A 25,092-nucleotide genomic window follows, 5' to 3' on the forward strand; every position below is an offset into this window, starting at 1 on the left:
ATCTCCAGCAGGTATCTGGTACTGTGGGGAAGATCTTATGCAATACGTCAGGGCATCTGTACCAGCGTGTAAGAATTTTTAAAATTTTTCTCCTGTGCACTACAGGAAATGGACATTTTATGAGAGAGTGTAAAGATTTTGAGATGATCTTGTTCCGACAGCGTAATCTGGAGCTCTCTTTGCCAGGCCTCCAGATACGTTGGGGTCCCATTATACTGGGCTGTACATAAGAGGTTGTAGATCAATGCGATGGCATGCTGCGGCTCGGCTTTTAATGAAATTAGGGTCTCAAAGTGTGTAGGTTTGAATAATAGAGCGTTTCCCGGGAATTTCTTTTTTAGAAATGTGGTCAATTGAGTATATTCCAGCCAGGATAATCTCCTCTCCGGGCATGACTCCTGCAAAGCCCCAAAAGACGCCGTTCCAGATAATTTCTTAGCCACCTGTCCCAGTGTAGCTCCGTCTGCGGAGTCCCAACATAAGAAGGTAGATCTCTTCAACGCAGGGGGAAAGTCTAAATTATTAAAAAGTGGGCTCATACTCCCCGGTCTGTGGGATAAGTTTAATGTCTCCAGATGTCTGTCCCAGAAAAGCATGAGCGCCTGAGTCAGAGGTTGAAACCCCGAGACCGCCGGTCTCTGTTGAAGGGGGACCCATAGAAGCTGTGCCAAAGGGAATGGGGAGAGATGGGACTCAACGCCCACCCATTGTTTATGGAGATCGTTAAATCTCCAATCTAAGACCCTCGTGAGGAGGACACTCTGGTAATATTTTTCAAAGTCAGGTAAACCAGCGCCTCCCCTGGATTTGGCTCTCACCAGTGTGGCGTATCGAATCCGCGGTCTCCCCGTCCCCCAGACAAATCTGCTACACGCCCTCTGGAGCTGTCTAAAATACTGTTTAGCAACTTTTACCGGGACTGTTTGGAATAAATAAAGGAACCTCGGGAGTATGTCCATCTTGAGGGCATTGATCCGGCCAAACCAGGAAAGTCTGCCCCGGTTATATCTATTAAGATCTGCAAGAGTTCTAGTAAGCAGTGGGGAGTAATTAGCCTTAAACAACTCATCCGGATTGGCCGAAACAAATATCCCAAGATATTTGATAGATTGGGTCTCCCACTTAAATGGGAAGGCGGATTTTAGTCTATTGACTTGTGTGGTAGGAAGAGTAATATTAAGGGCCTCTGTCTTTGAGTAGTTTACTTTGAAGTTAGAAACCATGCCAAAGCGTTGAAATTCCTGGATGAGAACTGGAAAGGCGATTTCCGGGTTTGCTAGATATAGAAGGAGGTCATCAGTGTATAAGGCAAGTTTATAATATTTCTGACCTATATCAAAGCCCTTTATATCGGGGGAGTTTCGAAGGGATATAGCCAAATGCTCCATGGCTATCACATATAGAAATGGTGAAAGAGGGCACCCCTGTCTAGTGCCATTAGATATTTGCAGGGGAGAAGATAGAGTATTATTGGCTCGAACTCGTGCCGAGGGCTTATGATACAGGGCAAAGATTCTCTCCAACATAGTTTGACCGATTCCCAGCTGTCTGAGGGATGAGTGTAGGAAGGTCCAGTTAAGACGATCGAATGCCTTCTCGGCATCGATCGATAGCAGGCAGGCTGGAGTACCTTGTCTGTACATGTGGGAGGTCAAAAGTAGAGTTTTAATAGTGTTATCGCGCGCCTCTCTACCCCGGAAAACCCTGTTTGGTCAGTATGGATTGAGGCAGGCAACAGCGGGGACAACCGGTTAGCTATTAGTTTGGCGAAGATCTTGACATCTACCCCTATAAGAGAGAGAGGGCGGTAGTTGGAGCATAGCGATGGGTCCTTCCCAGGCTTGGGAATCACCGTTATGGTAGTCGCAAGAGTTTGCGCGGCAAAGGGGCAAGCTGAGGATATAGCGTTAAAGGTCCTGGTCAGGAAGGGCGTCAGTTCCAAGGCTAATTGCTTATAGTAATTGGCCAGGAAGCCATCCGGACCAGGACTCCTACCATTGGCTAGACCCCTAATAACCTCAGTGACCTCCTGTTCGCTAAAAGGGTCATCTAGCATGAGAGAGTCCACATGGTTCAGTGGGGGGAGAGGGGTACCATCGACATACTCGTCCACTTTCGCTTGGAAATTTGTTGGGGACATGTCCGCCACTGGGCCGCCTAGGTTGTACAACCCGTCATAATAGTCTCGGAATACATCTGCAATTTCATGAGGTTTATATGCTGAATGACCAGATGGTGATTTAATGGTGGGGATAAATGTAGAGGGCAGGCGAGGATTAAGAAACCTAGCCAGAGCTCTGCCTGGCTTGTTAGAGAATTCGTACATAAATCTCCTACCTCTGTCTCGGTGACGGGCAGATGCTGCATCCAAGAGGGACCCCAGATCTAGTCTAGCCTTGAGCAAGTCTGTTAAAATCTGAGGGTCATGGGTCCGTTTATGGGCCTGTTCTAGGTGATGGATGGAAGTCAGTAAGCTATCTATTTTGCAAGCTCTATCCCTCTTAAGTCTGGTACCCTGTTGAATAAAAGTCCCCCGGATCATCCCCTTCAGGGCCTCCCATTGTAGCGGTAAGGGTGTTGGGTCATTGGCGTGAAATTCGAAGAAGTCCGTGATGGTCTTCCTGATGGCTGACTGACATGTCTGATCTTTTAATAAGTGCGGGTTCAATGACCATACCCACTCCCCAGGGCGCAAGTCAGTCAAGAGGAAAGAAAGTGACACCGAAGCATGATCGGACCACACCATAGGGTCTATAGTACAGGCCGGGTCATGTGTGAGTAGGTGGTGGCTAATGAAAAAAAGGTCTATTCTACTGTACATATCATGGACAGGAGAATAGAAAGTGTAGTCCCGTGTTTTAGGGTGTAGGGTACGCCAGACGTCGATGAGCCTCAAGTCTAGTAATTTACTTCTGAGACCTCGCAGTTTCACTGCAGGAACAGAAGACCTACCCTAGGAGGAGTCAACAGCTCGATCAAGGATAAGATTGAAATCTCCTCCAAGAATCAAGGAGCCTTCAGCGAAGTCAGAGAGGGTGTTCAGGTACTTTTGGCAAGTCCTGGCCGGGTCCTGGTTGGGGAGATAGAAATTGGCAATGGTAAATAATTTGGTACAGATCTTAAGTTTGATAAGTCTGACCCAGAGGGGCGATTTATTTTTAACTGCTAAGACCTGGGCTGGGAGAGATTTATGTAGAGCGATGCTAACTCCCTTGGATTGTGCAACTGAATTGGTACTATGAAACCAGGAAGTATAATACCTATGCTTAAATGCGGGAATGTGGTCCGTTTTAAAATGAGTCTCCGGAAGCAATAGAATATGGATTCTTTTTTTATGCATGTTATAGAGGATCTTGGATCTCTTCTCTGGTACATTAAATCCTCTAACATTTAACGAGCATAGGTTGAGGTTCGCCATCTTAGAAGCCCTATCTTCTGGGCACCCGAGAGAAGAGTAGGGAGAAGGGGAGGGAGAAGAAAGAAACTGAGATTAAAGGAAAGGGAGGAGAGAAAGTAGTAGAATGGAGAGAGAAACCAGAATAATAAAGACAAGTATCAAAACCTGTCTTTACTTAGCCTCCTGAGTCCTAGCTCAGAAGGCAATTAAACTGAGAAAATACTCGTAACCAGTGTTCTAGGAACACACCCTCATGTGGGAGGTGACTGAAAACTATGTGGCCTGAAGGACGGCTGCTACACCACCTAACTAGTTAATACCGAAAAGGGGTAGAAGAAAAGGAAACCACAGATGGTCAGTCACCCGACCAAAATGAAAGTAACATATATAACAGCTAACAGCTCAAGTTCAATATAATTAATCACAGCAACAAGGTGAGGAATGCAGCAAGAGAGAGAAACTCTCGTCTCCTGGCTCACAACTTGTGAGGCTTTTAGGAGAAGCATAGATACCCATGGGGGTTCAGGCGTCCCAACCCAGCATTGGAGCATGCTGGGAGGGGAGGCAGAGAATCCCAACATTATTGGAATTAGTGATGCCCAGGGGAGGAGGGGGAGGGGGGAGAGGAGGGAGAGGAAAGGAGAGGAGGGGGAGAAAAAAAAAAAACCAGACGGACAAAGGGCAATATTGGTAAGGCATCAGAGTAGGCCATAACAGCCCTCATTCCTCCTTCAAACTACATGTATAACCAAGTAGTCCCAAGAGTTCAGGTCTCCGCCGATGAGGATCTCGGCGACTTCTGGGATCTTGGTCGCTGAGTACGGTGTTGATCAGGTGGGAAGGGACCTCCACGACGGACCATTCTCTGGGGTGGAGGTGTAGTATACGGCCAGTCCAGTAATTTTATCCCAGGGAGATCCAGAGCCAAAAGAAAATCTGGCAGGTCAGCCGGAGACCTCAAGATGATCAGGTTGGGACCTTTCCTGACTTGTAGTTGAAAAGGATAGCCCCAGGAATAAGCAATATTGTTGTTACGTAGAACCTCCAGTAGGGGTCTCAGGGCTCTCCTTTTTGCAAGTGTTGATCGGGAAAGATCCGCTAGAAGTTGTATGGGAGTTCCTTTAAAATCCAGGGTACCTTTTATCTCTTGCTTTTCTCATAATATTCTCCTTGACCTGGAAGAAGTGTACCCTGCAAATAATGTCCCTTGGCCTCTCTGGGTCCAGGTTTCTAGGCCCCAGTGCACGGTGTGCTGTGTCCATCTCAATGCGTGTTTCAAGGGGACGTTCCAACAAGGAGTTAAACATCCTCTGCAGTGTAGAGGTCAGATCCTGAGGCCCGACTGACTCCGGCAAACCACGAATGCGCACATTATTTCGTCTGTTGTGGTTTTCAGCATCTTCTATCATGTCAAACAAGAGGTGGATCTGTTGAGCCTGCTAATCTATAAGCTGTTGTTGTGAGCTTTGCTGAGAGTATAAATCCTGGGTGGACGATTCAAGGGCCCACACGGAGTTAGTCAGTGATGACATATCCTCCTTCAAGGAGCGAATTTCAGTTTTACAAACAGCCTCCAGGCGGGCAATGTATCCCTCCATATCCATTTTGGTTGGCATAGCATTGATTTGAAGCCTTAAAGCTGACATTTCTGAGCCTTGGTCTTCCCCATAGTGTTGCAAGGGAGTAGCTGTGTTCTCCCCTCCATGGCAGGGGAGGGCGAGCAAGCTCTGCTCCATAGCCTCTCCTGAGCCAGCTGCTGGGGTATTTGAGTGCTGTGGGGCAGGGGACGACCGCGGGGTACCTGGTGAGTTGGAGCAGCCAGGAAGAGAGGCAGGAGATCCTCTGCTCTGTGAAGCCCCAGGGGGAGAAGCGCGCCCTGCAGCCAACTTCCCACTGCTCACCCCTCCCCTATCAGTCACCACAGGCCGGTCTCCAGTGTTTTCCCCAGGAGCCATCCATCCAGGAGCCTGCGATGCCGGGTCAGTCTGCAGCCCCTCTCCGGGTTGCTGTGCAGAGCGGGCGGGGGAAGCAGGAGAACGCTCAGGCTGTGACAGCCGGGTCGCAGCAGCACGTGTCCCGGTCGCCATTACAGGCCTGGGAGGACGCTGGGCCTCAGTCAGGTATGGCACAATACCTTGCCCCCCACGGCTGGGAGTCCCTCTGGCAGGCGTCTGTGACCGGAGACCTGCTTTCCCTCTCATCTGAGCTCTGTGTTTGCTCTTGATAGCTGGTGGGTGGTGGTGTTTGCAGCCGTTACTGAGGAGCTCCTACAGTGTGTGTCTTGCCGGCTCCATGTCCAGGCCACGCCCCCGTCATTGAACTTTAATGATGATTAAAAATAAAATTGTCGCTTGCCAATGATAGAATATCTGGAGCGCACGTTTCAGGCAAATAGCGTAGTGATTTTGCTGGACTGAATGTCAGGTGGACTGGGGAGCCGTGCGCTGCTAAAAAAAAAGATGACACCGTCCCTTTAATAGAAAATCTTTCATTTATATGGCAAATGTTGCCTAAAGCAAAAACTACAGCTCATGTGGCAAAACCCTCCAAGATGTCACACCTCTACGCCTACAGTACATAGCCATAGTTTATTTCCCGGCCACCTCCCCATACTGCACAAGCCTTTCAGCAGTGGCTCCATTGCCCAAGTGCTCCCATCTGGAGCTGGCCCTGGCCATACACACGGACAGAGCTACCTTTTATGTGATGACTAATAGATCAGATAAGGAACCATTCGTTGATTTAATATCTTTTATCACATAACAGGAGAGGAAGATTCAGAAGGATTTAGTCACACAAGCTACTGCAAATTAACCAGCGGAAATCCAAAACTGAATGAACGCACATGCAATGTTCATATATTGATTCATTTTTGTTTTCTTTTCATCTTCATAATATTTTAGGTCCTCAACAAGACCTGAAGTTGTCAGTATCGAGCGGGTCAACATTGATGATAGTCCGTGTTCACAACGGGCTGTGGCGCAAGCGTGTGCCACCCATCCTACAAGAGTAACCAGCATCATTTTTGCAGAAGATATATGTAAGTTTATATGATACTGTTTGTTGCTAAACGTTTGCTACCCTGTATATGGATTGTAATCCCCTACACCATTCACTGTCAGAAGCCGCATGACTTTCTTCTAATTCCCCCCCGTCCTGTATCACCAATTCCTCGTCTTGTTGGTTGGTGGGCTGTGTGGCTGACGTGGACTGTAACGTTCTGCAGCCGGGCTTTTCTTCCTGATTTTCTCCACTGATGTGCCCAAATCAGGGTGGATTTGATTTAAATCTAACTGATTTAAATCACGATTTAAATCTAACTGATTTAAATCACGATTTAAATCACGATTTAAATCACTAGTCAGTAAGGCTTGATTTAAATCAGTGATTTTAAATCAAAGTTTCTACCTAAACTAGTTCTTGCTACTTTAACATGCAAGTAGATGAAGATTTTTAGAATCACTTTTTATATTACTTTTTTCTCCCCAGTTTAATGGGTTAATCATTCATATTTGGACACCACTGTTCTGTTGTACTTAGGAAGGAGAAAAATAATCCTGACCTTTAATAACAATTTAAATAGATTTATTCAACTGAAACAATAACAACATTACAGCATAAGTTATTTGCTTAAACAAACATCCATGTTTGTTAACTAATTTGGCTAAACAAAATCTATATATATTTTAAGAAACTTAGACTGTCAGCCCAGCCGACACATGAAAAACTTAAATACTACTGTCCCTGCTGTCCTCTGTAGCTCACTTGTCGTCATCTTCATCATCATCTTCTTTTCTCTGTTCCTATTCATAATCTGGAAAAGAAAAACAAGCTTTCCTGCTTTATTGGGTCCCAACCGATTTCTCAATTTAGAATGAATGAGTCCAAAGGAAGAGAATATTCTTTCAACGCCTGCAGAAGAAGCTACTGCTGTTAAAAGTGAAATCATTACTTGAACAGTCTCTAAATCCAAGCGCTTAAGTGACTTCCACCAGTTTACTGGTGTGACCTTGCTTAAAATATCTTCAGCAAACATATATTTCTTGAATGGTTCCCCCTTAGCTCTGAAGTTTATTATAGTTGGCATTAAAGATGGATGATTGCTGGATACCCATGTCATAGCTAACTCCTCTTCCTCAGCACTTAGGTTTTGACCCTGATATTGGATATTGACAATATTTGCCAAAAAATGAGCTGGAGTCAGTGCTTGTCCCATTCGTTTGTTTACTGCTTGTAATTTAATTCTGTCCATGTGTAGTTCTGTTTTTAAGTGTTCACTCAGTTCCTTCCAAATTTCAACAGTATCCGCAATAAAACAGCTATTTTTCTGTATTTTGTTTAAAGCTTGAGAGATGGGTTTCAGGAAGCTCAGCATATGTTCAACATTTCTCTTAAGCCCAATGTTGAGGATTTTGGCCGTGACAGTGCCATCTATTTTATCTCGATTTTCTTCACAAAGTGTCATCAGAATAGGCCAGTTTTTGATATACTGCTCAAAACAGTCCACCACAGAGTTCCATCTAACATCTTGTGGGAGCGTTAGCTTGGTTCCACCCATCCTTTTCAGAGCTGCTGCAGCAAAATGATTATTACGGAAGTATTTAGCAATTTCAACAACATTAGCCTTTATTTCTGGAACACGTAAGTCTTTGGCTAAGAGGTGCAGCAAATGAGCACTGCAACCATATGTTATTAGCAGCTTTGTATTCCCTCCCTGCTCTTCTATATCTCTTCTCATCTTGGATACGTTTGCAGCATTGTCAGTGACCAAACTGCGTACTAGACATTTGAATTTTTGTTCACATGTCGTTATAGCTTTTACTGCCACTTCTTGTAAGTATTCTGCTGTGTGTGCATTTCCTGACGTATCAGTTGTTTGTGCAAGGAAGACTTTACCTTCTTCTGTTGTTATACAAGCACATACAATAGGATCATTGTGGACATTACTCCACCCATCAATACTTAGGTTAACAATTTTACCCTCCAGAGCTGTTGCACATTGCTCCATTTCTCTGTCATACACTTGATCCAGCAGTTTCCCTGCAACATCAGCTCTGCTGGGTGGACTGTATCCTGGTCTCAGTGACTGAACCATATTAATGAAATGTGGGTTCTCAGTCAGACGGAAAGAAGAATTTGTTGCATAAATAAACTGGGCAATTTTTTCATCAATCAACTCTTTTTCTAATCTGCTAGTTCTTATCACAAACCTATCTATGGTGGTTCCAGGAGGTAAAGGTTTTTTCTTCCTTTTGGGTGATGGTGATATGTGGCTGTGGGTGTCTGATGATGATGATGCTGCTGCTAATGAAGCACTATCCTGGATGGATAACTCTGAAACTGTAGAACAGGATGATGGGGATCTTGGAGGTGGATAGTTTCCAGAATCCATGAATTCCCCTAAACAAAAAAAGTCAATGCTATTATTTTATTGTTTATTATACAATTTCTGCTTATTGTACACAACACATCACTGCCCCTGCCCCAAAAGGAATATTTGTTTTTCTTCATAACTGTACCAAATGACAGTAACATGCAGTAATAATAAGAAATATAATTTTTCTCACACATGACGGTTCAGTCTTTAGAAATAGGATTCAATAAAAATGTCTACCAACCTGAAGATCCTGCCTGTTCAGAAGTGTTTCTTTGGTCATCTTCATCACCGCACTTCTCATGATGTTGCCTCATTCGCGCCACCAGGCCTTGCATCTCTTTGTTGCATCGTTTGCATTTTGCACGCATGCCTGCCTTACCGATAGGCGAAGGAGCTTCATTAAAATATTCCCAAACTGGGTCTCTTTTACGGCCTGCTGCCATTATAAGGAAAGAATGTAATAAACCTCAGATCGTACACACAAACAGATCCAGACTTGTCTATCTGTGGCTATGCTGCAGTATTGTGCTCAAAGTTTCACTTTCATTTTCTTGTCTGCTTGCCCTTCCTCCTCCTCACACTTAGATTCACATTCTTCTTGTGTTGTGCAGATCTATTCCACTCCAAACAATCAGAAACATATTGTCTAACTTCTTGGACTTGGCACTGAAGGGGTTGATTCTGTATTCATAGGTTTGTAGAATAGGATTAAGGTCTTTTTCTCAACTCTGTTCATGTTGCAATATTTTTGCCGTGAAGAAGAGGCTGGGACCTCTGCGGAGTCAAATTCAGTTTTGAGAACTGCGTAAGTAAAGCGAGCGTCTGTGATAATATAGGAGAGAAACTGCCCACTAATCCTACAGAAACCTCTGGAAGAGCATGGCATTGTGAATGTTACACATATACAGCCTTTATTCTACTGAGTTAAACAACTCAGCTTTATCTCATGATGGAAGAACCTTTGGATGGTAAAATATTTTCCTCAAAAAAGCAGTTTATTGAAAAAAAAATCCGATTTAAATAAAAAAAAATCCGATTTTTTTTTTTTTTTTTTTTTTTTTAAATTTTTTTTTAAAAAAACATTGATTTTTATCCACCCTGGCCCAAATAACCCAGGGCAAAGTGTCAGTGGTTACAACTGTAGCATCCTTCACTTTAAGGCCGGATTCACACAGTCCATGTACACGAACAGCATATTGTGTTTTTTTTTTTTATTTTCCCCCTTCTGTTTTGTTTTAATATAATATTTTTTTATTATTACGTAAGACACTGGACAGGTCCTTCGATGTGATGCGATCGTTGACATAGTTCATGACATACAGATTGTATCGACTACAAGGGAACTTTACCTGGAGGATTCGCCGCTGAAGCTAAAGATACAAGCCCTAGACTCTGAAGGTAAAATATGCTACTCCTTAATATCCATATAATGTGTTTTATAAGTTATTTTTTTGGCACTGAAACCTCTCCAAAATGCCACCTCTGTGAGAAGACCACCCCCTATCCAGGCCAGATTTTGTGTAACAGATTTTCAGTTCTATCATATAAGATTTTGTATGCTGGCTATTTCTTTGAGACAACCATCGCCCTAGAATGCCACTTTTTAAAGGGAATCTGTCAGCATGTTTTTGGTATGTAATGTGAAGGCAGAATGCCATAGGGGTTAACACACAGATTTCAGCAATGCGTCTCTTGTCCCACTGTTGTTTTTTACCTGCAATATTTTTTTTGTTTTAGCTTCAAGGGGATTATCATTGATGTGACACTAACTGACACTCAGGCACCTGTCCAGCACGGCCCCTTATGTGATTAGCAGCTCACTGTTTATACACTTTGTACGCAGAGAGCCTGGTGAGGGCGGAGCAGCTTTCTCAGCTCTGCTGCATTGCTACATTTAAAAACTCTGTGTCAGAACGGCTGCAGCCAGTAATCTAAGTGATGCGTTGTTAGATGCAGGTTGTATGGTTGTATTTGCCTCATTATGTTGCTCTCAAATGAGGCAGCAAAAACCTGCTGACAGATTCTCTTTAGTACAATTTTGGTTGATCCTCTGAGTTTTCATTGTATACTGTTTTGCTATTTTGCAGGTAATACTTTCAGCACTTTAGCTGGCATAGCCTTTGATTGGACAGTAGTGAAAGATGCTGATGTGGATGGCTACTCTGATTCACACAACACATTGCGGTAAGAGAAACCTTGGTTAGATATGTACAGTTGAAACCAGATGTTTCTATCCACTAGCTAAAAAGACACATTTGCAGGTTTTTCTCCTGTTTTAGGTCAATTAGGAACCAAAATTGTTTCAATTTCCTAACACTAAAGGGTGCTTCACACGAGACGACGGATCGTGCGATGCATGTTCGGGGTCATGGTTTTCGTGACGCACATCCGGAATCATACACGACGTCGTCTCGTGTGAAACCTCTGAGCGACGCAGTATCGCTCACAAATCGTGAGTCGTGTACTCGTCGCTCAGTTTCATAATATCATTTATTTTTACTTGTGCCTGTTGTTCATCGTTCCCGTGGCAGCACACGTCGCTCTGTGTGACACCACGGGAGCGATGAACTCTGCTTACCTGCATCCCACGGCTTCCGCTGGCTATGCGGAAGGAAGGAGGTGGGCGGTATGTTTACGTCCCACTCATCTCCGCCCCTCCGCTTCTATTGGCCGGCGGCTGTGTGACGTCGCTGTGACGCCGAACGTCCCTCCCCCTTCAGGAAGTGGACGTACGCCGCCCACAGCAAGGTCGCTCAGCAGGTAAGTACGTGTGACGGGGGTTTCACGACTTTGTGCGACACAGGCAGCGATTTGCCCGTGATGCATAAACGACGGGGGCGGGTACGATCGATTGTAAAATCGCACAATTGGTCGTCCCGTGTAAAGCAGGCTTAAGAGTACTGTGGCTTTAAACCATATGGGACCACCAATATGATGTCATGTCTTTGGAAGCTTCTGATAGGTTTATTGGCAACATCTGAGTTAATTAGAGAGACACCTGTGGATGTATTGTAATGCACACCTGAAACAAACGGCTTCTTTGTGTAGCATCATGGGGCCTAAATGCCAGAAAAGAAGTCTTTTTTGTTATTGATAAAACTAGTTTGTTCACCTGATTGCTGCTATACATGTCTATGAAGGCTCCGATTCCTAAATCTATATATTTATGAACTCTGTAGTCTATGATCCCGGTTACAATTGTTGTATATCTTTATACCGCAGTTTTGTTTTCTCTTTCTGATCACTGATCGTGTAATTACTGCTAATTGTTCTCACATGATATGATATAAGAAGTTCTTCCTGTGCCTTGTATTCCATGCAACTGACAAAGGCTGATGTGTAGCTTCAGCCGAAACGCGGTTTTTAAAACTTTTCTACCATGTAAATTATTTTTCTATAAATAAAACTACCTCAACTTGAAGAGCTGGATTACCTCTTTTTTTTTTTTTAAAATTACTCCAAAAGACTCAGAAAAAAGCCAGATTAATATTTGCACATGCACACAGGAACAAAGAGCTTAATTTCTGCAGTCATGTCCTGTGGTCTGACGAAACTAAAATTGAACTGTTTGGCCATAATGACCATCGTTACATTTGGAGGAAAAAGGAAAAAACTTTGAAGCCTAAGAACACCATCCCAACTGTGACACGGGGGGCAGCATCATGATGTGGGGTTGTTTTGCTGCAGGAGGGACTCGTGCACCTCACAAAATAGATGCATCATGGGGAGAGGAGATTGTGTGGCAATACTCAAGAACATCTCAAGACATGAGGCAGGATCTTAAAGCTTGGGAAAAATGGTTCTTTCAAATGGACAATGACCCGAAGCTACTGACACACTGATTACACAGGGGCTTAAGGATAACAGTCAATGTTTTGGAGTGGCCATCACAAAGCCCTGATCTCAATCCTAGTGAAAATGTATGGGCTGAAAAGGCTGGAGCGAGCGGCGACCTGCAAACCATGCTGAGCTACACCAGATCTGTAAAGAGGAATCGGCCCAAATTCCACCAACTATTGCCAGAAGCTTCTGGAAGGATCCAAAACATTTCCCCCAAGTCACACAGCGTAAGGGCAATGCCACCAAATACTAATGACATGTAAACTTTTGACTTTAAAGAAAATGATTAAAATTGCCTCTCTGCGGATGAATGGTCCCTGAACCATACAGCCTTCACTCGGATCTGTCTCAAATGGGTAACATCATGGTGTCTAGAATGAACTGCAAGGTTCCTCAGCTTGTATGAAGGGCTTGTGATCCTTCAGTGATCATTTCCAATGCTCTTGCAATCCCCTGGGCCCACTTCTCCCATTCCTACCTGTTCCCTCCTCTGGCACTGAAAACCAGGCTGATAAAAAATACCAAGGAGGGAGGAGTACCAGTCATCCTCATCGCTCCAGACTGGCCCAGAAGACCTTGGTACATGAAAGTAATCAACTTCCTCGTTGACTTTGCAGAAAGTTCTAAAGATGCCTTTAAAACATTCTTTCTCTCTCCTTATTATTCTGGCATTTGGCAAATAGAAATAATTTTGGTTCCTAATTGACCGAAAAGGGGAAAGGTTTATTCTGATTTCATGTCAGATGTGAGAAAAACCTGCAGATGTGTCTCTATAAGCGGAGGGAAAAACCTGCAGATGTGTCGGTATAGAGAGCGGAGGGAAAAACCTGCAGATGTGTCTGTATAAAGAGCGGAGGGAAAAACCTGCAGATGTGTCGGTATAGAGAGCGGAGGGAAAAACCTGCAGATGTGTCTGTATAGAGAGCGGAGGGAAAAACCTGCAGATGTGTCTGTATAGAGAGCGGAGGGAAAAACCTGCAGATGTGTGTGTATAGAGAGCAAAGGGAAAAACCTGCAGATGTGTCTGTATAGATAAATGAGGGCATTTTCTGGTTTCAACTGTATTTTTACTAGAAGCATCCCCAGCAGAAAGTTCTTTTGGTGTAATTTCTAGAACACCACACACAAGCAGTCTTTAATTGCCAATCATCCCTAGATCTGATATATTCCGGATCTTAAAGGAATTTTCTGGGCGTTGGCTAAATTTTTGCAGTCCATTATGTAACTGCACATTGACGAATCTTTAGAGTGTGCATTATTCACATTGTCAGGATTCCCCTCAATTCTCAGTACGAACGAGCTGTCACGTGGCTACATGTATGATCTTGCATGTTGATAGTCCTGTGCCAATTACCATATTTTTCGTTTTATAAGACGCATTGGATTATAAGATGCACCCCAAATTTAGAGATAAAAAAGGTAAAAAAAAAAAAAAAAAATGGGGTCCGTCTTCTACTCCGGTGTTGTCTTACTGGAGGGGAGCAGTAGTGGTGGTAAAGCAGGGTCACAGGAGGCAGAGGTGCTGGCAGCCGCGGCGGGTACATGGTGGCAGCGGCGGTCAGTGGAGGCAGCAGTGGCATCAGCCGCGGCGGGTACATGGTGGCGGCAGGTCAGTGGCGTCAGCAGCGGTGGGTCAATAGTGGCAGCGGCGGGTGAATAGTGGCAGCGGCGGGTGAGTGGTGGAGCAGGCCGGTGCGGTGAGTGTTCCAGTCTGTCCGCGGTCCTGGTTAAAATGATGGCGTCTGGAGCAATGCATGTGCAGATGGAGCTGTCATCCAAGAGCTCCATCTGCACACGCGCTGACTCCCGGCGCCATCATTTGGAACTGGGACCACGGACACACTGGGACACCTGCCGCACAGCCACCCAACCGGACACACGCACAGAGTGGCAGCCAGCAGGCCGCCTGCCCACCCACACAGAGGCAGCCGGCCTCCAGGACAGAGAGGCAGCCGACACAGACAGGCACCCGGCCGCCCGCCCGCAGCCACAGGCACCCGGCCGCCCGCCCGCAGCCACAGGCACCCGGCCGCCCGCCCGCAGCCACAGGCACCCGGCCGCCCGCCCGCAGCCACAGGCACCCGGCCGCCCGCCCGCAGCCACAGGCACCCGGCCGCCCGCCCGCAGCCACAGGCACCCGGCCGCCCGCCCGCAGCCACAGGCACCCGGCCGCCCGCCCGCAGCCACAGGCACCCGGCCGCCCGCCCGCAGCCACAGGCACCCGGCCGGCCGCCCGCAGCCACAGGCACCCGGCCGGCCGCCCTCAGCCACAGGCACCCGGCCGCCCGCCCGCAGCCACAGGCACCCGGCCGCCCGCCCGCAGCCACAGGCTCCCGGCCGCCCGCACAGACAACCCCCTCCCCAGGTAAGCTATATTCGGATTTTAAGATGCACCCCTCATTTTCCTACCAAATTTTTGAGAGGAAAAGTGCGTCCTGGGCTGTATGCGCACGTTGCGTCGTGTCTCTGCAGAAATTTCTGCTGGGATTTGACAGCACATGTGCGCGTCAAATCGCTGCAGAAACACTGCATAATGAAAGCAATGTTTCTGCAGAAAAAAAGCCGATTTGATGCGCTCTGGCTGCAGCCTCTCCCATAGACAGAGTGGGACCTGCATCCAAAGCGCACGGAATAAGTGACTTGTTGCTTCTTAGAACGCAGCGTTTTGGAACAAAAATTTTGGCATCTAAATCGCTGCGCTCTCAAACGCACGTCTCATACACAATCTTCATAGATTGTGCAGGGGACGCATGCATTTACTATGCGGTGAAATACACAGCGCGTATATGCATGAAATTCGGCAACGTGCGCAGGAGCCCTTATGATCTGAAAAATACGGTAACTTTTTATCTGCTTGCCTCTTGATCTGGCAGTCCCATGCTGACTAGATTGTCAACCGTTTCTTTCAATAGATCATTGAGACAAGAGGGTGAGCGTCTTGGGGGAACACGGGGTCTCTTGACCACCCTCTGATCAGACAGGCAGTTACCGTAGTTCATAATGCAGGATTTGCCAAGCTAATGTCACAAAGAGACTACAGAAAGTTATAATATATCCCCTTTATGAAAAGATAACAGGTGGCAACAAAGAGGGGAAAGGGTTAAAAAGTTACTTAAGTAGTGGACGTAAAAATGTGAGCAAGACCTAATGTATGGCACATTGAGCACAATACACTTTAGCTCCTCTTCCACCTCTGCATTAGGTGTGATTCTTCTGCCTGTGTATATGGTCAGGATGGTCCATTCAATAACTGGGCTCCATGTAAGACCCCATTGCCCCTACTTTATGCTGCTCTGAGAAGCTGGTAACATCTGATGTTGCAGTTGAGCACATTGTAAAGCCCCGCTACAGCGCTTTTTTGTTTTGTTTTTCAGGATTAGGCGGTAGCTGGGCACTGCTGACATCCTGATTAGCTTAAAAACAGTGCATAAACGCTCAGAAGAGACGAGCTTGTAAGCGCTGCGCCTGTGTTGTGACCGCTGCCAGACCACAGGTCTCTTGGGCAATGAGCCATAAACAAGAGGAAAATGTTGATATCTGAAAAACTGCTTTAAGTGTTAGTAGACAGTAAATTACCAAAGTTCTTGTTTCCAGTGTCCACAGTACCCATCTATAAAGCTGTGAATGAGGTTTAAGTAGAGAAAATTTAAATGGACACTCCAGAGGTTTTTTTTGTTTCTTTTCTTAGTGCAGGAGTGGCACATTAAATCTAAGCCCCCTGCACCCGCATTAATACTCACTTTAAAGCGGTTTCATCTTTTTTTGGCGTTGATCCGGTCTCACGGCGCCATCTTATTACTGTAACTTCTGATTGGTCGGAAGTCAGAAGTTGCATAACAAGATCTCAATGCATCTCTATGAGAAGCAGGACGAGGTCAGATTGAGGCCAAAGACGAGGCTCTCATAGACTTGTATTGAGTCGTGACCTCCAGGACCTCCATGAAACACTGGACCTGCCGGCAGGTCACAAATCACAGGAGACCGACCGGAGCGACGCTGTAAAAAGATAGACAGCAGAGGGGCAGTATATGATAGGGGGCAGGGGACTTAAATTTAAAGCGCCATAAAAACAAAAGCTAAAAAAAAAAACAACAAAAAACGCTGGACTGGTGCTTTAAATTTTTCTTGCATAAAACCTTATGCACATCTTTATAGATGGGCACTGTCAGTACTTTGAGAAACAAGCACTTTAGCAATTCACTATTAGAATTTACAGCTGTTTTTCTGATATTAACTCTTTCTTTTTCGCTCCTAATTGGGAGACCCAGACAGTGGGTGTATAGCTACTGCCTCTGGAGGCCGCACAAAGAACTACACTTAAAAGTGTAAGGCCCCTCCCCTTCTGGCTATACACCCTCCCGTAGGAGTACGGATTCCTCAGTTTTAGCTTTGTGCGAAGGAGGTCAGACACGCACGCATAGCTCCATTGTTTTTAGTCAGCAGCAGCTGCTGACTATGTCGGATGGAAGAAAAGAGGGCCCATACAGGGCTCCCAGCATGCTCCCTTCTCACCCCACTGTATGTCGGAGGTGTTTGTAAGGTTGAGGTACCCATTGCGGGTACGGCGGCTGGAGCCCACATGCTGATTCCTTCCCCATCCCTTTTTACAGGGCTCTGGGTGAAGTGGGATTTACTGGTCTCCAGGCACTGAGACCGTGCTCCATCTACAGCCCCTGGAGAAGATGCTGGATGGAGCGGAGTACATCAGGGACATGGCCCTGCTTCCTCAAGGTACTCTGTGTCCCCGTGCATTTCGCGCTCACACCGCAGCATGCTGGGTGTTGTAGTGCGCCGGGGACATCAGCGCTGCGGCGCTTGTGCCATGGCCTCATTCAGCTTCGCTGAAGCAGGCACACTTTTGGGAAACGGTCGCGCCGGCCGCTGGGACTGCGGCGCGGCTGGCACTTGTGGTGCGCCGGGGACTTCAGCGCGGGCCGCGCTTTTACGGCGGCCGCGCTGATAACTCGAGTCCCCGGCTTTTGCGGCCTAGTTCCGTTCGTTCCCGCCCCCAGACCTGCCAGTCAGGAGAGGGGCGGGACGCTGGTCAGTGCATCAGCGCTGAGGGCTGGAGTCGTTTTTACATACTCCAGCCCTCACAATAGGCACAGAGGGGACACTGTTTCCCGCACTTTTGTTTGGGAACTCCCACGGACCGCCCCTCTCCACAGACGCCGGCAGCCATTCCTGCTGACACGCTGAGCTGCAGAGGGGAGCCGGGGAGACCCAGACAAGGAATTCTGCGCCTCTTACCCGCTATTCAGCGGGCGGTAAGCAGCCCTCAGGGCTCACCCCCTCTTGTGCCAGTAGTAATCTTAGTATTTTGTTCCTGCAAATACTTTGTACTGCATAGCGCTGGTCGCCCTTTGGCTATAGACTCTCTCGCATTGCAGAGAGCCAACAGCATGTCGTCCACAAAACGCAAGGGTGCCAAGGCACAGACATTATATGCTTCCTGTAACGCATGTGGGACTTTTCTACCGGCAGGCTCCACTGACCCCCATTGTGTGCAGTGCTCGGCCCCTGCGGCACTTGCACAGTCGGGACCTCTGCTGGACGTGACCCAGGGTGTACCACCTGTGAATGCTGTCCAGGTGACAGGAACTGAGTTTACAGCTTTTGCTGACAGAATGTCTCTCACTTTGTCACAAATTCTTGACACATTGCGAGCTAGGCCTGTACTTCAGGCCACGGACACTGTGCAATCATTGCCCCCTGGTCCCCCTCAGCTGAATTACCTCCAAGCTCCGGGACGGGCACATACACCTCAGGGTGAAGACTCTGACTCGGACGATGGCCCCAGGCAACCTAAGCGGGCTCGCTATGAGGGGCCTTCACATTCATCTCAATGGTCAGGATCCCAGCGAGATGAATCTATGGGTGATGAGGCGGACGTAACTGATCAGGATTCTGATCCTGGGACCGCTCTCAATCTAGACACACCAGATGGTGACGCCATAGTTAATGATCTTATAGCGTCCATCAATAAGATGTTAAATATTTCCCCACCAGCTCCTCTTGTAGAGGAGTCAGCTTCGCAGCACGAGAGAATCCATTTCAGATATCCTAAGCGTACATTAAGCACTTTTCTGGACCACGCTGACTTTAGAGACGCAATCCAGAAACCCCACGCTTATCCGGAAAGGCGTTTTTCTAAACGGCTTAAAGATACACGCTATCCTTTTCCCCCTGAAGTGGTCAAGGGTTGGACCCAGTGTCCAAAAGTGGATCCTCCAATTTCCAGGCTTGCAGCTAGATCCTTGGTTGCAGTTGAAGATGGAGCGGCACTTAAAGATGCCACTGACAGGCAGATGGAGCTCTGGCTGAAATCCATCTATGAAGCGATTGGAGCGTCGTTAGCGCCATCTTTTGCTGCCGTATGGGCACTCCAAGCTATCTCAGCCGGGCTTGTGCAAGTCGACTCAGTCACACGTGCATTTGCCCCGCAGGTAGCACCATTGACCTCGCAAATGGCGGCATTCGCGTCGTACGCGATTAATGCTGTTCTTGACGCTACAAGCCGCACGGCAGTGGCGTCAGCCAACTCCGTTGTTTTGCGTAGGGCCCTGTGGTTGAGACATTGGAAGGCAGATTCTCATTCCAAGAAGTGCTTAACCAATTTGCCTTTTTCTCGTGACCGATTGTTTGGAGAGCGTTTGGATGAAATCATCAAACACTCCAAGGGTAAGGACTCATCCTTACCGCAACACAGACAAAACAAACCCCAACAGAGGAAGGGTCAGTCTGGTTATCGGTCCTTTCGAGGACCGGGCAGGTCCCAATTCGCCTCGTCAAAAAAGACTCAAAAAGACCAGAGACGCTCAGATTCTTGGAGGTCTCAGTCACGCCCAAAAAGGACAGCCGGAGGAACCGTTGCCAAGACGGCGTCCTCCTGACTTGCAGTCTCCGATTCCCACACCCTCGGTCGGTGGGAGGCTTTCCCACTTTGGCGACATTTGGCTGTCACGCGTCGAAGACCTTTGGGTGAGGGATATTCTGTCTCACGGGTACAGGATAGAGTTCAGTTCTCGTCCGCCAACTCGTTTCTTCAGAACTTCTCCACCACCAGACCGAGCCGATGCTCTGTTGCAGGCGGTGGCCGCTCTAAAGGCGGAAGGAGTGGTGACCTCCGTCCCTCTTCAGGAACAAGGTCACGGTTTTTACTCCAATCTGTTTGTGGTCCCAAAAAAGGACGGATCGTATCGACCCGTCCTGGATCTAAAGTTGCTCAACAGACACGTAAAAGTCAGGAGGTTCCGGATGGAATCCCTACGCTCCGTCATAGCCTCAATGTCTCAAGGAGATTTTCTAGCATCAATAGATATCAAAGATGCGTATCTCCACGTGCCGATTGCGCCAGAGCATCAGCGTTTCCTACGCTTCGTCATACACGACGAACACCTGCAGTTCGTAGCGTTACCTTTCGGTCTGGCAACAGCCCCCCGGGTCTTCACCAAGGTCATGGCAGCAGTAGTAGCTGTTCTGCACTCGCAAGGTCACTCGGTCATCCCGTATCTAGACGACCTGCTTATAAAGGCACCCTCTCAAGAGGCATGCCAACACAGTCTGAAGGTGGCACTAGACACTCTCCAGAGTTTCGGGTGGATTATCAACTTTCCAAAGTCTCATCTAACCCCGACCCAATCTCTGACTTATCTTGGCATGGAGTTTCACACTCTCTCAGCGATAGTGAAGCTTCCACTGGACAAGCAGTGTTCGCTACGGACAGGAGTGCAATCTCTCCTTCAGAGCCAGTCGCACTCACTGAGGCGCCTCATGCATTTCCTAGGAAAGATGGTAGCAGCAATGGAGGCGGTCCCGTTCGCGCAGTTTCATCTGCGCCCTCTACAATGGGACATTCTACGCCAATGGGATGGGAAATCGACGTCCCTCGACAGGACTGTCTCCCTCTCTCAGACTGCCAAGGACTCTCTGCGTTGGTGGCTTCTCCCCACCTCATTGTCACAGGGAAAGTCGTTCCTACCCCCATCCTGGGCAGTGGTCACGACGGATGCGAGCCTATCAGGGTGGGGAGCGGTGTTTCTCCACCACAGGGCTCAGGGGACGTGGACTCAGGAAGAGTCCACCCTGCAGATCAATGTTCTGGAAATCAGAGCAGTCTATCTTGCTCTGCGAGCCTTCCAACAATGGCTGGAAGGCAAGCAGATTCGGATTCAGTCGGACAATTCCACGGCGGTGGCGTACATCAACCACCAAGGGGGAACACGCAGTCGCCAAGCCTTTCAGGAAGTCCGGCGGATTTTGACGTGGGTGGAAAGCAAAGCGTCCACCATATCCGCAGTTCACATCCCAGGCGTGGAAAACTGGGAAGCAGACTTTCTCAGTCGCCAGGGCATGGACGCAGGAGAATGGTCCCTTCACCCGGACGTGTTTCAGCAGATCTGTTGCCGCTGGGGGACGCCGGACGTCGATCTGATGGCGTCACGGCACAACAACAAGGTCCCAGTTTTCATGGCACGGTCTCACGATCACCGAGCGCTGGCGGCAGACGCCTTGGTTCAGGATTGGTCGCAATTCCGACTCCCCTATGTGTTCCCACCTCTAGCATCGTTACCCAGAGTTCTCCGGAAAATCAGGTCCGACTGCCATCGAGCCATTCTCGTCGCTCCAGACTGGCCAAGAAGGTCGTGGTACCCGGATCTGTGGCATCTCACGGTAGGCCAACCGTGGGCACTACCAGACCGTCCAGATTTGCTGTCTCAAGGGCCGTTTTTCCATCTGAATTCTGCGGCCCTGAACCTGACTGTGTGGCCATTGAGTCCTGGATCCTAGCGGCCTCAGGTTTATCTCATGAAGTTGTTGCCACAATGAGACAGGCTAGAAAACCATCCTCAGCTAAGATCTATCACAGGACGTGGAAGATATTCTTAGCTTGGTGCTTGGCTCAGGGGTTTTCTCCCTGGCCATTTGCATTGCCAATTTTTCTTTCCTTCCTGCAGTCTGGGTTGGAAAAAGGTTTGTCGCTTAGCTCTCTTAAGGGTCAAGTCTCCGCGCTATCCGTATTCTTTCAGAAGCGCTTGGCAAGGCTTTCTAAAGTACGCACGTTTCTCCAAGGAGTTTGTCATATCGTTCCTCCTTACAGACGGCCATTGGAACCCTGGGATCTAAACAAGGTTCTCATTGCTCTCCAGAAGCCGCCTTTCGAGCCTTTGAAAGAGGTTTCCCTTTCTCGGCTTTCACAAAAAGTAGTTTTTCTTGTGGCGGTCACGTCTCTTCGAAGAGTATCCGAGCTAGCGGCGTTATCTTGCAAATCTCCCTTCCTGGTGTTTCACCAAGACAAGGTAGTACTGCGTCCAATTCCAGAGTTTTCTCCCAAGGTGGTTTCTTCCTTTCATCTCAATCAGGATATCACTTTGCCATCTTTGTGTCCGCATCCAGTTCACCAATTTGAAAAAGGTTTACATCTGTTGGACCTGGTGAGAGCACTCAGGATTTACATTTCTCGCACGGCGTCTCTACGCCGTTCTGATGCGCTCTTTGTCCTAGTCGCTGGTCAGCATAAGGGATCGCAAGCTTCCAAATCCACCCTGGCGCGGTGGATCAAGGAACCAATTCTTCACACATACCGTTCTGCTGGGCTTCCGATTCCATCTGGACTGAAGGCCCATTCTACCAGAGCCGTGGGTGCGTCCTGGGCATTGCGGCATCAGGCTACGGCTCAGCAGGTGTGCCAGGCGGCTACCTGGTCGAGTCTGCACACGTTTACCAAACACTATCAAGTGCACACCTACGCTTCGGCAGATGCCAGCCTAGGTAGACAGGTCCTTCAGGCGGCGGTGGCCCACCTGTAGGAAAGGGCTGTCTGACAGCCCGTTCATGTGGTATCTTTTTACCCACCCAGGGACTGCTTTTGGACGTCCCACTGTCTGGGTCTCCCAATTAGGAGCGAAAAAGAAGAAGGGAATTTTGTTTACTTACCGTAAATTCCTTTTCTTCTAGCTCCAATTGGGAGACCCAGCACCCGCCCTATTTGTTCTTAGGGTTTCGTTTTTCGGGTGCACATGTTGTTCATGTTGTTTCTTAAGTTCTCCGATCTTGTTATCGGATTGAATTTGTTTTTGAAACTGTTATTGGCTTTCCTCCTTCTTGCTTTGGTACTAAAACTGAGGAATCCGTACTCCTACGGGAGGGTGTATAGCCAGAAGGGGAGGGGCCTTACACTTTTAAGTGTAGTTCTTTGTGCGGCCTCCAGAGGCAGTAGCTATACACCCACTGTCTGGGTCTCCCAATTGGAGCTAGAAGAAAAGGAATTTACGGTAAGTAAACAAAATTCCCTTCTTTTGTTTGTTGCTCATTGCCTAAGAGACTGACCATCCCTGTGGTCTCGCAGCGGTGACAACACAGGCTCTTTTGAGCGTTTCTGCACGGTTTTGAAGCTAACCAGGATGGCTGGAGCGCCCTGTTACCGCCTAATCCCAGACAGGTTCAGTGCATACAAACTAGACCGCAGCGGTGGTCGGTATCCTAGGCAACGAACTGTAAACAAACAGCTGGTCTGCAGATATTAACAAGTGGGAAATTGCAAAAGTGTCTTTTTTATAAGCACTACTCAACAATATTCATCTATGCAGATGGGAATACTCATGAAGTGACTATTTATGTCTTGATTTTTAGAATTCTTAAATTTTTGGAGTCTACGTATGTGCCGCCAGCTTACATCTCTGAGATGGAGAAAGTCGCCAAACAGGGGGACACAGTTCTGGTGTCTGGAATGAAGACTGGGAGCTCCAAACTCCGGGCCAGGATGTTGGAGCCAGTGTACGAGGCAAGTGAATGGGTATCTGGGAAGTAGGCCGGTATTTTGAGGGATTTAGTAGTCTATGAATTCCTGTGTATTTTTATTCCATGTAATATGGAAGCGTTACTGTAAGTTCTGACTTGTCATGTTGCATTACAGAATGTGAATCCAGCAGAAGTCAGACTCCTTATCTTAGAAAACATCCTCCTCTGTCCGACATCTGACATCTACCTGCTTACTGGCTCCTCCATAAAATACAAAGTACAGAAAATTAAACAAGGGAAAACCACAGGTACGCTTTATTCTTCAATTTTCCTGTATCAACTATTTCCAAACTTTGTTTTTAGATGATCATCTTTACAGTAGAACAGTTTACCGACACTGAGGTATTGGAGCAAATCATCAGGACGTCTTTCTATCCTTCTGATGGTTACACAGTATGTAGGCTGCAGCTGTATGCACCCGTTATCTGACATCTGTGCAGCGTTTAAGCCTCTACATGTTGTGGTGGTTTATTTTTAAAGAACAGTAGCATGTAGCCTTGTACATCTGGATGTTGTCCGGAGCGGCAGCACCAGGCGCAGCTGCTGTAATCAGTGACTGAAAGGGGCTTCTTGTGCCCTCATTAGTCCTGGTTCACAGGGGCGTATATCATGGTGTGTGTGTGTGTGTGTGTGTATATATATATATATATATATATATATATATATATATATATATATATATATATATATATATATATATATATTATGTATATGTGTACACACTCGTCCTGTGTCTCCTCACCGTAACTTAAAATCTCATAGACCCTTATGAGGCAGGGCATTAATGGAAATCAGTGCTTTGTTTTGTTTTTTGTTCTTGAACATAAATAGTCTCAATGAGGCCTTAAAGGAATTATTTCATTTGGCAGATGTGTTGTCGAAATGTCTGCATCTGAAAACTGATGTGATGGGGAATAATGGCTGAAAGATGTGATTAATTCATCAGTGTGGCTCGTCATACGTCAGCACGCTGCTGAATGAGACGCTGGGCAAAACGCTAGTCCATTGGTTTTAATTATATTTGCGTTGGGTGACACCTTCATATTTTTTAATTTGCGCCTTTTTTTTTTTTCTCTCCAGATGTAGCCATGCCTTCTGATCAATACACTTTACAGCTGCAGAACCACGTTCCGTCTCCTGAGGGTTATAAGGATAAACCTGTAGCTAAGCTGGACCAGGGCACATCTATTGTGACGGCATTGCAAAAGGGTCAAATCAACATTGTGTTGCTTCATAAAAATATCCTTGTGTGATTGCTTTCCCCTATATATCTTGTGTCCCTGAGTCTGCCTGAAACAAGACTTTAGCCCAAGTATCATCCCATGGGCTCAGTACAAAAAACGTTATTGTGCAACAAATAGCCTGTGTCGTGAGAACGGTGTCAGTGTGTACAGGAGTGTGAGCATGCAATCCAGAGCAAAGACAAATGGCCTGTCTGCTGAGAACGGTGTCAGTGTGTCCAGGAGTGTGAGCGTACAATCCAGAGCTAAGACAAATGGCCTGTGTGCTGAGCACGGTGTCAGTGTGTCCAGGAGTGTGAGCGTGCAATTCAGAGGGAAAACAAATGGCCTGTGTGCTGAGAACAGTGTCAGTGTGTCCAGGAGTGTGAGCGTGCAATCCAGAGCAGAGACAAATGGCCTGTGTGAGTGTGAGCGTACAATCCAGAGCCAAGACAAAT

General features: G+C 47.2%; 1 protein-coding gene across 1 annotated transcript in view; it reads left to right on the forward strand.

The window, feature by feature from the left end:
* Nucleotides 1-25,092, forward strand: part of NUP210 (nucleoporin 210) — a 315,482-nt gene that overhangs the window by 34,372 nt on the left and 256,018 nt on the right. The window contains exons 2-7 of the mRNA XM_075321239.1: nucleotides 6,301-6,437; nucleotides 10,041-10,172; nucleotides 10,862-10,958; nucleotides 23,247-23,397; nucleotides 23,530-23,662; nucleotides 24,495-24,653. Coding sequence (XP_075177354.1) covers nucleotides 6,301-6,437; nucleotides 10,041-10,172; nucleotides 10,862-10,958; nucleotides 23,247-23,397; nucleotides 23,530-23,662; nucleotides 24,495-24,653 — 809 coding nt within the window. The remainder of the gene's footprint in view (nucleotides 1-6,300; nucleotides 6,438-10,040; nucleotides 10,173-10,861; nucleotides 10,959-23,246; nucleotides 23,398-23,529; nucleotides 23,663-24,494; nucleotides 24,654-25,092) is intronic.

This window comes from Anomaloglossus baeobatrachus, chromosome 8, assembly GCF_048569485.1.
Source record: "Anomaloglossus baeobatrachus isolate aAnoBae1 chromosome 8, aAnoBae1.hap1, whole genome shotgun sequence".
In the NCBI taxonomy this organism is placed as follows: domain Eukaryota; kingdom Metazoa; phylum Chordata; class Amphibia; order Anura; family Aromobatidae; genus Anomaloglossus; species Anomaloglossus baeobatrachus.